General features: G+C 45.2%; 1 protein-coding gene across 1 annotated transcript; it reads left to right on the plus strand.

Moving 5' to 3' along the window:
- On the plus strand, nucleotides 9,639-11,386 carry LOC8055869 (serine/threonine-protein kinase UCNL). The gene has a single exon (XM_002460403.2). The coding sequence runs from the start codon at nucleotides 9,786-9,788 to the stop codon at nucleotides 11,100-11,102; it is 1,317 nt and encodes a 438-aa protein (XP_002460448.2). The 5' UTR covers nucleotides 9,639-9,785; the 3' UTR covers nucleotides 11,103-11,386.

A 13,850-nucleotide genomic window follows, 5' to 3' on the forward strand; every position in this document is an offset into this window, starting at 1 on the left:
CGTGGCAGCAGCGACTAAACTTTTTATTACCTGAGTTGTGTTTATGTACGTGTAAAAATTGGTGTAATGTTTTTCCGAGGGTTCTCACAGATGAGGCGGGTGCCTCATAATCATCGCCAGTTTTTCAGGTAGTGGGCGTAGTGCCAAGATGCCCATTTCTACTTCCGGGTTTGACGTGGATCGTCGAAGCGTCTCCACATGGTGAAGTGTCCGCCTTTCCAAAGCAGAGCCAAGCACGGATGAACACGTCCTAGTAGTATTTTTGGATTTTGTTAAAAAAAAGGAACACGCATCCTTTTCTCGAAGTTTCGAAACCCCATCCGCACGAGTCAACTGCTCATATTGCTTTTGACCTTTTCCAGCTGGCGGCAAGTGCCCGACACAGGCACACAGCCGAACCGAGCTTCAGGAGGCACCAGCTACGGGCCACGGCGGGAGAAGTCAAAGTTCGCAATCGCAAGGCCGAGCCCAGAAAATTTGTCGGGCAGCAGCGATGGAGTTTCAGCCCACTTTCTCTCGCGAGTCGGGAGCTGAGGCTGCAGCCCATGTCTCCAAGAGTAGCTTTAAGCCCACTTCTCTCGGCGCCAGGAGCAGAAATTTGCGATGCCTTGTGGTTGTGGGCTAGTGTCGCCTATCGTTGGCCTTCTTGTTTAGCGTCTGGCGCTATGGCCCAACAATAGAGACCACTGTTCGACCAAAACGTAGGCGTGGACCTCCATGGGCTGCGTGTGGCCCGACGGGCTGGTAGCCGACACGAGAAACAGTAGCACATCATCAGTGTGTCTGTCAACAGGAACAGTCATGGTTGGTGATGCACTGACGTTGATGAGTTTGCGGCATTCTGAAGCCTGAATATCGTCGGCTTTGACTGCTTTCCGAGCTGCTTTACCCAACAACAGCAAGTCAGCAAACCTTACTTACCTACATGACATGACTTGTCCTGGCTACGTACTCTTGCTTTATGACTGCGCCTCAAGAAGATTGATCATCGATCAGCACTGTAACTCACAAAAGGAGGAGATTGAGGTAATCCAATTCGGTCGCCCCTAACCGCTCCTGCATGCCGTGCCAAAAAGGTCAAAGGAACTAGCTAGATATACTTCTGGTCACTGATTATGTCCCCTAATCATTTAATCAATCATCAGCTTAATTATGTTCATGGTTCTGATTAGGCCAAGAGAAGACAAGGGCACACACTGAAGTGCCCCCAAAAGCCTTCAGTTACTCAAACCATGAGCGTTAATCGTACGTGCTGGCTTTCCTCCTCTCTAGAACGCCGGCAGCTGCAGCGCAGTGGCCGACCAGGGCGGCAATAGAAAACTGAAAAAAGGACGAGGAGTCCCTCTTCGATTCCTCCTCCAGCCCAAGTCCTTTGCCGTTTGCACACTGCTGCTGCTGCTGCTGGTGGTGGTGGTGGCGGGCTAGCATTGTTGGCAACTCGCTATCCGGCTTTACGACCTCATCAGTGTAATCTTCCACTTGCCATTTGTTAATGGCCAGAGGGCTAGCTATTGCTACTCGTACTCAAGCTCAAAACGCACAGTGAGCGACAACTCTCAGCATGCCGATTGCCGAACTACGCCGAAGTACCACAGGGGGGATCCTATTCCTGTAGTTCTAGTCCTCAAGCTGCAGCTGCATGCGTGACACGCACAAACACGCCACGCTTATCCACATTATTCCAAGATCGACACCCTGTTTGTTCGCGCAATAATTGGTTCATGAATGGAACAAACAATGGTTCGGCTCATCATCAGACCACCTAACGAGGTATTAGCCTTGACCACACCGGACGGGGCCTCCTAAACGTGCTAATGGTTGGTAATCAGGATATATGAGACCACACCATCTTAGAGCTTGTTCACATAGCTTATATATCTGCTGTTTTTCTCTCACAAAAATCAGTGAATAGCGAAAAGGCTCTTAGCCAAGCACAAGTGCCCATCACTCCATCGATTCAATTTGAGTGTGGACGTATATATCCCAATTGGTGCAGCACATGAGTAGCAACACCTGTGTATGAAAGAAGACTCCTGCAAATCCTAATCCACTTCGAACTCCATTATTACCAGAGGCATGCACGGACGAAGAAAGAAGTTAAAAAAAACCCTAGTGATTCTGTCATCATAGTGCTGCTGTCGCGCCTTAATAGAATACCCTAATAGAGACGAAGCCTGGTTGTAGGTTGAAATGTCAGGATGCAGCTAGAGAACTTAGTACAGTTCAATTTCTTGGTTCCTAATGAACAATGATATGTGTAGCTAAAGGGTGCCCTAGTGCCCTTAAATTCAGGCCGGGCGGGCTCCATCCACGACCCACACAAGAGACAGAAACAGGATAATTAAGATTATTCTCTCCATCAAACTTATTAGCATTTGTTAGAAACCAAACGTCCCCTCAGAAGAGAACAAAAGTAGTCGAGTAGATGACACTTATATTAGCTTCAAGATAACTCTACATTAAGTTTTTTTTTTAAAAAAACAAAGTACAATACTATGTACTACTGGCTAGGAATTGCCCTGTAATACTCTGGATTTCTGAGGACATGTTTGGATGTGTCCTAGTCATGATGAGTAGATTGTAGATAGGCCATCTTCATGCTGCCATGCTGGAGTTTTTTCTTTCTGAATAATTAACAGGGGTAGCTTGTTTATCACATGATAGATTCGCAACTTATTAATACATGTATGTACGTACACTGTTGCTTGTCATCTGGTGGACAGTGGACAGTGGTGGACCTAGTATAAGCAGGCACTCTGGCATGGCAGCCCAAATTAGTTAGTCAGTAGTCACAACATCAATAGACCTGAATCATGTATCCAGGCAGGACCCATCAGTCTGCAAGCAGGAGTGTCGTATTGTGCTACAATACAGTAGTGCCCGTAGCGGCGTATAAAAGAAAAGTAGGGAAAAGATTCATTTTTCGCAACTTTCTCTCACACATCATGAGAGAAGTAGCGAATTTAATTGGGATTTTCAACATATTTGAAGCAGATTATAATCACAATGGCAGTTATAGCCTTTGCTATATATGACTACTGGATCAGCAGCCGGCAAAACTACGTGCTACTACAGTATGTTAAGGCAGCAAGGCTCCTGCAACTGGCAGCTCCAGTCTAGGAGTATTTGGTTGTTGCGAGTTGCAAACTTTGCAACCGCAATCAAGCGATAGAAAAGGCAACATGCACCAAAAAAGAATTGCTAATTAAATCGTACAAGAACGTGCCAGAGGCAGCAAAATATAATGAAAAGCCCATTGACACTGTAATTAGGTGACACCTAAGCATGCATTGTGTCAACTTCGCCTCTGATTCTGCCCACATGCGTGGCTCTCGCCCTCAGTGCATGATCAAGCCTGATAGAAACAGAATCTGTGTATCGAGTCGGGGTACAAATAGTAGTAAACAGTGATACATATATATACACTAGATCCATTACAACTAAGTAGATCAGGAGTTTAGGGTTTCGACCGTCGTTAGCGGCGGGAGCAGATCCGGAGGGGTCCATGGCGAGTGTGTTGCTGCTGCGACGATGTAGATCACGGCGACCTTCGGGCCTCCAGCGGCACTGCCCGACGACGGTGGGGAAGGAGTAGAACGGTGGCGGCGCGGTGGTGCTTCCCGACGCCACTGCGCGAGCCGATCGGATGGCCTAGGGTTTGTCGAGTGGGTTGTGTACACAGCGAACTAAGGTTAGTGTGCCTGCGGCCCCCACTCCTGTTTTTATAGCGCAGCGCGTCAGGAGCCCACCAACCATGGATCGGTTGGGCGTCCGCGATCAGGGCGCGATCCAGAGGGAAAAGGCCCCAGCCGTTGGGCTGGGCCTGAGATCAATCTAACATTCTCCCCCTTGATCTCATCTGTGCTTTCTCGCTTTGTCAACTCACCCCATCACAAATCAGTGTATTGAGCATGTTTCATCTTAACAGTTATCACTGTTAGATTAGACGGCCACAACCACTTTTCTATTTAGAGATAAATTCTCGCCTTGGGCCCTTTACTATCCAGGAATCACAGGCTTTCCCTTAAACCCATGCTGGCTACATGTTCTCTGAACACACTGGGCGGTAAGCCTTTCGTAAGCGGATCCGCTAGCATCTTTTCTGTGCTTATATGTTCAAGACTTATGACGTGATCCCGGATTTTATCCTTGACAACAACAGGCAGCGTAAAGTAGGGTTCTTGCACCATGGGAATGGGCACGAACACCCGCTTCTCTTCAAGGGTAATTTCTCGCGCTGCCTTGCTCCCCCTGATCATCTGATCTTCTAGAAAACTGGCGTGTCTCGTTTCCACAAACTTGGTATGTCTACCAGGGCAGTAGAAACGATAACCTTTCGACTTTTCTGGATAGCCAATAAAATGACAACTTACTGTTTTGGGGTCTAGCTTTCCTATGTTTGGGTTAAATACTTTTGCTTCAGCAGGGCTCCCCCAGACACGCAGATGGTTGACTGAGGGTTTCCTGCCGGTCCACAGCTCATACGGGGTTTTAAGTACTGACTTGCTTGGAACCCTGTTGAGAATATGAATGGCGGTTTTTAAGGCCTCCATCCACAAACTCAGTGGCAGAGTGGAATAGCTCATCATGCTGCGCACCATATCCATTAGAGTACGGTTACGCCTTTCTGCTACTCCATTCTGCTGTGGGTCCCCTGGCATCGAATACTGGGCTACTATGCCATTTTCATGTAAGAACCTTGCAAAAGGTCCAGAAACTTGTCCATAAGGGGTATGTCGACCGTAGTACTCCCCCCCACGGTCAGATCTTACTACTTTGATTTTTCTGTCTAGTTGGTTTTCAACCTCAGCCTTGAATATCTTAAATTTGTCTAAAGCTTCTGAGCGTTCTTTGATTGGATAGATGTATCCAAAACGAGAGTAGTCATCTGTGAATGTGATGAAGGAATCAAAACCATCCACAGATGTCACTGGAAAAGGTCCACAAATGTCTGTGTGGATCAATTCTAGTACTCCTATGCTTCGCTTAGCGCCTTTCTTTATGTTCTTTACTAACTTGCCTTTAATGCAATCGACGCATTGCTCTAACTCTGAGAGTTCTAGTGGTGGGAGGATTGATTCTTTGACTAAGCGTTCTATTCTCCCCCTCGAAATGTGGCCTAAGCGACAGTGCCATAATTTCGATGAGGAATCAATTCTCTTTCTTTTCTTGCTAGCATCTACGGGTATTGCATTATCAGCATTATTACATTCAGCATTCACATTCTCAGACATAGATAATAAATAAAGTTTGTCTTGTCGGAAGGCAAGACCCACACATTTATTATTTAACTGTAGCTTACAATCATTCTTACTGAAATGACAATCAAAACCATAGTCTGACAAACATGAAACTGAAATTAAATTTCTAGCTAAAGAGAGAACATAAAGAACATCATGCAACTCAAGTGTGAAGCCACTAGCTAAATCTAGAGATAAATTTCGTATAGCTTGAACTTCAGCTGCAACACCAGTGGCCACCTTAATCTGTCTTTCTCCTCTTTGAAGGGTTCTCCCTCCACTGAATCCCTGCAAAGAGTTTGCAACATGAACAGTTGCACCTGAGTCAATCCACCATGTGGATCTAGCATAACTTAGATATAAGGATTCATCAACAAAAGTTATAATGTCCTCACCTTTCACTAGGCAATGTTTCATGAACTTAGGGCATTCATGCTTCCAATGCCCTGTCTCATTACACCATCTACAGCGATCCGGATCCTCCTGCCTGTGCTGGTTGTCTTGCTTTGGCTGTGCTTTAGGCTGTGAAGAGTTGCCTCCCTTGTTCTGGGAGGTGGAGGTATCTGGAGATTTCTTGTTGTAGAATGGTTTCTTGTTCTTTCCTTTCACAAAATTCACAGAACCACCATTTGCATTCTTGAGCCTTTCTTCCTCTTGCACACACATAGCAATCACCTTCTCTAAATCCCACTCCTCAGGCTGTGTGTTGTAGTTAACAACAAATGTCTCATACTCTTTAGGAAGTGAGTTTAGAGCTAGGTGAATGATGAAACCATCAGCGAGGGGCATCTTTAGCTTCTCTAACTTGGCTGCCATGGTGCTCATGCTCAGAATGTGCTCTCTCACACTCCCCCCTGTGAACCTCATGTTAGTGAGTTTCTGGATCAGGGTGGAAGCATGAACTTTGGTGGAACCAGTAAACTGATTCTTCACTTTCTCAAGGTATTTTTTTGTTGTCTCACATTCTGGGATGGCACCTCTTAGGCCCTCTGTGATGGTTTTCTTGATGACAATCTTGCACTTGCGGTTTGACTTTTTCCACTTGTACTTCTCAAGATCATACTTTGCTCTGATGGGAGCAAAATCTCACTTTCGATTAGCAAAAGCTTCATCGATCTCATTCTGAGCCCTTTCGGGCTCCTCTAGCTCAGTGGGCTTTGGCTCCTGAAGAGCCAAATCTATCTCAGCAAGTGCTAGAGCTGCATCAAGTTTCTCGCGCCACAGAACATAGTTCTACCCCGTCAGCTTTGGGATTGCACTGATGAAGTGCATCGCATTCAGCGCTTGGTCGTCGTTAGCGGCGGGAGCAGATCCGGAGGGGTCCATGGCGAGTGTGTTGCTGCTACGACGATGTAGATCACGGCGACCTTCGTGCCTCCAGCGGCACTGCCCGACGACAGTGGGGAAGGAGTAGAACGGTGGCGGCGCGGTGGTGCTTCCCGACGCCACTGCGCGAGCCGATCGGATGGCCTAGGGTTTGTCGAGTGGGGTTGTGTGCACAGCGAACTAAGGTTAGTGTGCCTGCGGCCCCCACTCCTGTTTTTATAGCGCAGCGCGTCAGGGGCCCACCAACCATGGATCGGTTGGGCGCCCCCGATCAGGGCGCGATCCAGAGGGAAAAGGCCCCAGCCGTTGGGCTGGGCCTGAGATCAATCTAACAAAGTCTTCTTCTTCTTCTTCTTCTTTAAAAAACATATATATTCAGACAAAGCAAACCACCAAACCGTACGAGTAAGTCAACGAGTTTTCTTTATGGACCAATAAAAATGTAAAATGCTATGTAACCAACAATCCTCACCTACACCAGATATCTTTTGTCATGGTAGGATCGATAGACTTTGATGGTGGAGCCGCCGCTCCAAACTTGCAAACATCGTAAATCTTGACATGCATGGAAAAGATTTTGCACGTTCTCGATGAATTAAGCCAAACAGTTCCCAAGCCAGGTTATAGCGTGTTTATGTTTGTCTGAAGAATGATTCCATTTAAGATGAGGTGGTGTAAATGAAAATGACTTCATTCCTCGTATCAGTACTATTTATTAGTTTGTAAGAAATGAGGTGAGATGATACGTTAACCTACTACTAGATTCCACAAACCAAACAAAAAAGTGAGGAATGAATAGATGATGGACTACCTCATCCCTCGAACAAAACACCCTCTATTGTGCAATCCACTAAACTCTATTGAAGGATGATCATGTTTCATGTGCAGTTTCATGGTTGTTAGCTTGCTCACCCCGTTTCGGAATTCAGAGATTCATGAAGGGCACGATACGTGTACTTCCCCTTATTCCAAACTTCAAGACGTTTTGCCTTCTTTTAGATACCTTGTTTTTATTAATATATATCTAGACATAGTTTGGTCCTTTCAGGTGGCTGGGAAGAGGTGAAATGATTAGAGGAAAAGGAAAAGGAGAGAAAATGGGTGAAATCCCTTAAATCAAACCAATTAGCTGCCCCAATGTTAAATTTCGAAAGACAGATGAATCAAATATCAAATCTTGTGAGACTTGCAAATTCAATGTCAAATACTGAAATTTCTCCTCGTTAGCCCGTCCAATCAATATCTGAGTTGGAATATGTATAAGAATATTAATATACTTCTTGTCTATAGGATTGAATAGAAACAAATGGTTTTTAGAATATTAATATTTTGTATATTTATAGCAGATCTATTTTGTATTGTAAATATTGATATCTTTTATATTTTGATCATTTTAGAAAATTTGACTAATAACCTAACTGAAATTGTAGGCCTTCCATTAGAAAATAATATAGTTCACATTTTTTTGAGAAATCCAATAATTTCATTATTTAACTAAATCAATTAAAAATAGTAACTAAAAGGTTTTATTAGATTATTGTGAAATACATTTTATAGTACACCTATTTAGACACATAAATATTGACACTATTTTGTAAAATATTAGTTAAGTTAAAAAGTTTGGTTTAGCTTAAATCTAAAATGACCAATTTACCAAGTGAGTGGCTTTTTGGAGGGTAAAAGGAGAGTACTTTTTGGGCCGGAGATAGTATATGGTATATACTACTTATGGCCGTCCCGTTGCATCGCATGATTGGTGACTAATCATGTTTTTCTTCTTGTTTGAATTGGACCATTCTTGAAAAGAATTTCCTCGTGATTCCTGCTACTGTCCACACGTGTAGAGCCCAGCTTCCGCTTTCATGCCTCGAGCTCCACGCCCAATGATCTCTCTCGTGTTCGATTTTAAAAAATACTGTACAGTAGTACTATTAAAGCAACCGAATAACCGGTCCAGAATCATTGATATTAGCTTGTCCAACCACCCGCTGAAATGATCATTTCAGCGATTTTGGTTTGATTTATTCGTACCAGCAGGCACGCATAGATCCTGACATCCTGTCAGTTTTCAATTATAGCTCAGTTTTTGTTTTGTTCTAAATCAAACGTATGTAGTCTTAATTAAAGTTATAGAAAATACACCAACGTCTATAACATCATATTAGTTTAATTAACTCATTCTCAAATATTATTTGATAGTTTATTCATCTAACCTTATAAATGTTGTCAAATCATCTCTAAACTAAAAGTTAGTTAAAATTAGAGAAGTTTAGTTTATACAAAGCTATAGTGATTTATAATTTGAAATGGATATAGTACATAGTAGTTTGTAACTGGTTGTACAGCAGATGAAATTCTCGTTGTGAAATGGAAACTAATCGATTCAGAAGTTTAGACTACTAACTTCGAATCAATTTTGACTTGCAGTCCAAACTTCTGAGCTCTACTAGTCCAAACAAGCAGTGTTGTTTTCAAAGCGTAAAATGGTCTGTCATCATCCAAGGTTGTCATAGTTTTCATCCACACAACGGATATATAAGTTCTGCTGGTAATTATTTGATGTGATTATTGAGGCCAACATTAAATTAGTTTTATTATTTTTCATAAAATATTTCTTGGTAACGTACTAGTATTTATTGAAACTTGTATGTATAAATGTTAATTCATTTTTATAATAAGTGTGGCTAATGTTATTGAAGTTTGACTTAATATAAAATAGGGATCTGCTATACTTTAGGTGCCTAAAATTAGGCTTATGTCCAGACGACAGGTATTTGCACCGCTCAGGTCGATAAATCGTGAAGCAATATCTACATAGCACACGTAAATTTCAGGCGACTGACACAAAAGAAATGTGTACATAATAAGAAGTTATAATTTAGAATGGAAAAAAGATATAACTATGCTTTGGATAAAACTGATGAGCTGATCGAAAGAAAGAAACGCCAAATCCGTGCCGGAGGCTACCAAATAAATATATATAATTCTGCTCAAAGTGTCATTGCGGCAACACTACTTGATTTGTTTTCTTTTGCAGTGAAGACGAGATAAGACAAGCGAACCAGTTAAGCTGCCACCTTATGATCAGCCGGCCCCTACCCCTCCTCCGCGTCCCCCTCCCATATATCGCCACGGCACTCCAAATCCCCGCCCGCCCTTGGCAACAACCGCGACACGCCACGACACGGCCACACAGCCCGCGCGCTCACGCTCACGCTCATGCCAGTGACGCCAACCATGGAGATCGACCTGCACGACGTGCGCGCGGCGCGCGTGCTGGGCCGCGGCGCCATGGGCACGGTCTTCCTCGCCGTGGACGGCGCCGCCAGCAGCGGGGAGGCCTACGCGCTCAAGGTCTTCGACAAGCGCTCCCCTGCGGCGTCGAGGCCGGCCGCGGGCGCCGACGCGGCGCGGCGCGCGCGGTGGGAGGTGTCCGTGCTGTCCAGGCTCGCGCACCCGCACCTTCCGTCCCTGCTCGGCTGCGCCGAGACGCCCGACCTGCTGGCGTGGGCGCTGCCCTACTGCCCCGGCGGGGACCTCAACGAGCTCCGCCACGCGCAGCCCGACCGCGTGTTCTCGCCCGCGGCCATCCGGTTCTACGTCGCCGAGGTGGTGTCCGCGCTCGCCGAGCTCCACGCCACCGGGATCGCGTACCGCGACCTCAAGCCCGAGAACGTGCTCCTCCGCGCCGACGGCCACGTCATGCTGACCGACTTTGACCTCTCGCGGCAGCTCCCTCCGAGGTCCCCCGCCGCGTCCACGTCCACGTCGACCTCGTCGTCGTGCTCGGCGACATCGTCCCCGCCGCCGCCTCAGGCCCAGAGCCACAGACGGTTGAAGAACATCTTCAAGAGGAGCGAGTCCGCGGTGACCGCGTCTACTTCCGGACAGGAGGAGGAACCGCGCAACCTCGCCTGGTACCTGGACAGAAGCATCGAAGGCGGCGTCGACCAGATCAAGAAGGCGAAATCGGCCAGGGTATCGCCGATGGAACGCGCCAAGAAGCTCTCGAGCTTCTTGTCCGCCGCAGCGGGAGAGCGGTCGTTCTCGTTCGTGGGCACGGAGGAGTACGTGGCGCCGGAGGTGGTGCGCGGCGACGGGCACGAGTTCGCGGTCGACTGGTGGGCGCTCGGGGTGCTCGTCTACGAGATGTGCCACGGGCGGACGCCGTTCCGGGGCCGGAACCGGAAGGAGACGTTCCGGAACGTGCTGCTCCGGGAGCCGGAGTTCACGGCGGACGCGCGGCGGCGGTGGCCGGAGCTCACGGACCTCATCGCGAGGCTGCTGGAGAAGGATCCTTCGCGGAGGCTGGGCTTCGCCGGCGGCGCCGACGAGGTCCGGGCGCACCCGTTCTTCGCCGGGGTGGCGTGGGACCTGCTAGGGGAGGTGTCCCGGCCGCCCTACATCCCCGCGCCGGCCGATGACATTGTCTCCTGCGACGGGTTCAGCGTGGTGGAGTACTTCGATAAGCTTCACCAGCCTCCGCTGTCGCCGGCGGAGCACTCGCCCGAGGACGACCTCTTGCCGGAGTTCTGACACCGGTTGTTCCCGCTCGACATTTGTGCTAGCTCTATGTTTTTTTTCTGTTTCGCACCCTATAAGATCACTAAATCATTACCTCAGTGATATGTGTGAATAGAGAGGGGCTTTTGTTGTTTAAGCAAGAGAGTTGGGGAAGCCTGATGAAATTGAGAAGGATACAGTCGATGAGTCGACACTCGACAGAGACTAGTGGTTTCAAGTCTTTCGTCAGTTTATTTTACTACTGTAACCGTAACTGAACTACTGTACTGAAGATGTCAGGCACTGATGCACGATCATGAATTCCTTGTGCATACCATGCATATATGTCTGCACTGCATATGATTTCGTCTTGACGAATTATGGCTCAGATCAATTACTTAATTACAGTTGGTCCTGGACTCCTTAGTACGGTTACATCTTCAGAAAGAAAAGAGCGTTATTGACGGAGTTGCTTGGTAGTACTACTGTACTAGTTAAGTCTGTTGGACCATGAATTCACTCCCATCTCTGAATGTTGGACCATGTACGAACGTACGTATGTCGATCCCGTCCATGGCTTCGTACCACTCCTCTACATTTGTACGTGCTCTCAATTGATCTGTAAATGTTGAGGTGCCGGCTGGTTCCATGCTTTTTAGTGAGTGTACGCAGTAAGCGCGCACAATGCAGGTCAATGCATGTGTTTTCTTCAGTGATGGCTAACATAACTGAACTGATGGCTGTTTCATCATCAGAACTTCAGTAAGTCGATCTAGCGCGCGTGCAGAGCTTATCTGATCTGAAAACGCCGGTGATATATAGATTGCTAGCTAGCATCAGACAGTGGGGATAAATAAGCAATTACGTGATCTAGCTACTTTATTTGAGCTTGACCAAGCGTTCGTTTGCGCCACTGACGAAGACCTACTAAATTGCTTCGCCTTGACGCTTAGCGACCGAGACGTACCGGCGGTACTTGGAGAAGAGTTTTTATGTTATACTGTCATGAGTAGGCACGGCACTCACAAATGACAGTCCAAGCCGCCTAGTTTATATCAACCGGTTCGCCATCAGAGTCGACAAGACAACTAAGGCCTTGTTTAGTTTGCAAAATTTTTAGGTTTTGGCTACTGTAGCACTTTCGTTTTTATTTGACAAACATTGTCCAATCATAAAGTAACTAGACTCAAAAGATTCATCTCACAAATTACAGGTAAACTGTGCAATTAGTTTTTATTTTCGTCTATATTTAATGCTCCATGCATGCGACCAAAGATTCGATGTGACGGGGAATCTTGAAAATTTTTGGGAAGTAAACAAGGCCTAACTAAAACCTATGAGAACGTCACTGTTAGCCACGTAATCTACAAACCGCACGATTGGGAGGGTTTGATGGAGAGTGTTTATGGACCGGGAGACAGTAGCAGGTAGATGAAGTTAAATCATTTTAACTTTAACTAAATCTATATAAAAATATCAATATTAATATTTATCATAGCAAATAAGTATCTTTAGTTTCATTTTGTGGAATATGTTCGTATAGTATATACCTGTTTCGTATCACAAATATTGAGACCAAGGTGACCCGCGCAAATAGCGCATGGAGCTAGTGTTTTTATTGTAGCCATTAGATTTTTTTTACATAACTTATTTTGAATTTTTTATTTTTGACCGTAACTGTTTTCTTCTTGATGCTTCCCAAATATATCTATACGTACAAACTCTATGCATCATCATAAAATTTTTTTCTTAAAACATCTTCCTTTTTATTTCACTTATATCTAGTGGCCATGTAAAATTTTTGCTATGGCGACATGCTTGTACCCTTTAGCTCTTTCATTACCTCGATAAAATCTTTGTCTAAATTTCTAAAAATATTTAATATTTCTGGTCCTCTTATAATTTTAAATTTTGAATAATCATATGCTTTGCTAACATATCCGTACTTGTTTTTTCCCTAAATATCTTTATATTTATCACAATAATGCTAATGTTTGCTTATGACACTATTACCTAGCAGTCGTTAGTCGAACTCGTCATCACACCAACATTGATTGGAGGAAGCATATTTCAAAACAAAACTATGAAGCCATCACTGACACCAGCGAGTTGTTGATATGTAACCTGCTATTTATGCTACTCTATTGCATTTGTTATGCACCATGCTTTGACTGTATTTGTTTCCACTTGTGCCCAGTTTCTCACGAAGGAAAAAAAAAGGTCATGTCTTTTTCATTACTTTCAGGTTTTCACACATGTACATAAAGAATCGATTATTGACCCATAATTCATAAATGTTAAAATAGGATTTGTTTTCCATGTGTCTGTCATAATTTTTGTAGTCCCTTTTATGCACTTCAGTTTTGAATGTAGCTATAAATTAATAATTTTATTAGTATAGAAAACCTGGATTGTTTTCAAAGCCTCGTCTTTGTCTCGTGCTAGGCCAATGCAATCGTCATATGCGAGAAGAGGTATGTTTTGTTTTTGTTTTTCTTCTGTATTGTCATATCTCATGTATCGTTTCATTCCAAATTTCTTGTTATCGAATCCTGATCAGAGACTCATCTTTTAAGTCTATGCAACCCTTGAGAAGGGTATCTTTTGCCTACATAGGCCTTGCCAAAATTTTTGACCTAGGTCACGGTAAATGGGAGCATAACACACACATCTATAGTTGATGCACAGCGCACAGGCACTGCTCGCTCGCCATGGTGCTTGTCTGCATTTGGCATTTGCCGCTCGCCTTCAATTGTTGCCTTTCCCGCGGTCATCGCTCGC

Source organism: Sorghum bicolor, chromosome 2 (assembly GCF_000003195.3).
Source record: "Sorghum bicolor cultivar BTx623 chromosome 2, Sorghum_bicolor_NCBIv3, whole genome shotgun sequence".
NCBI lineage: Eukaryota > Viridiplantae > Streptophyta > Magnoliopsida > Poales > Poaceae > Sorghum > Sorghum bicolor.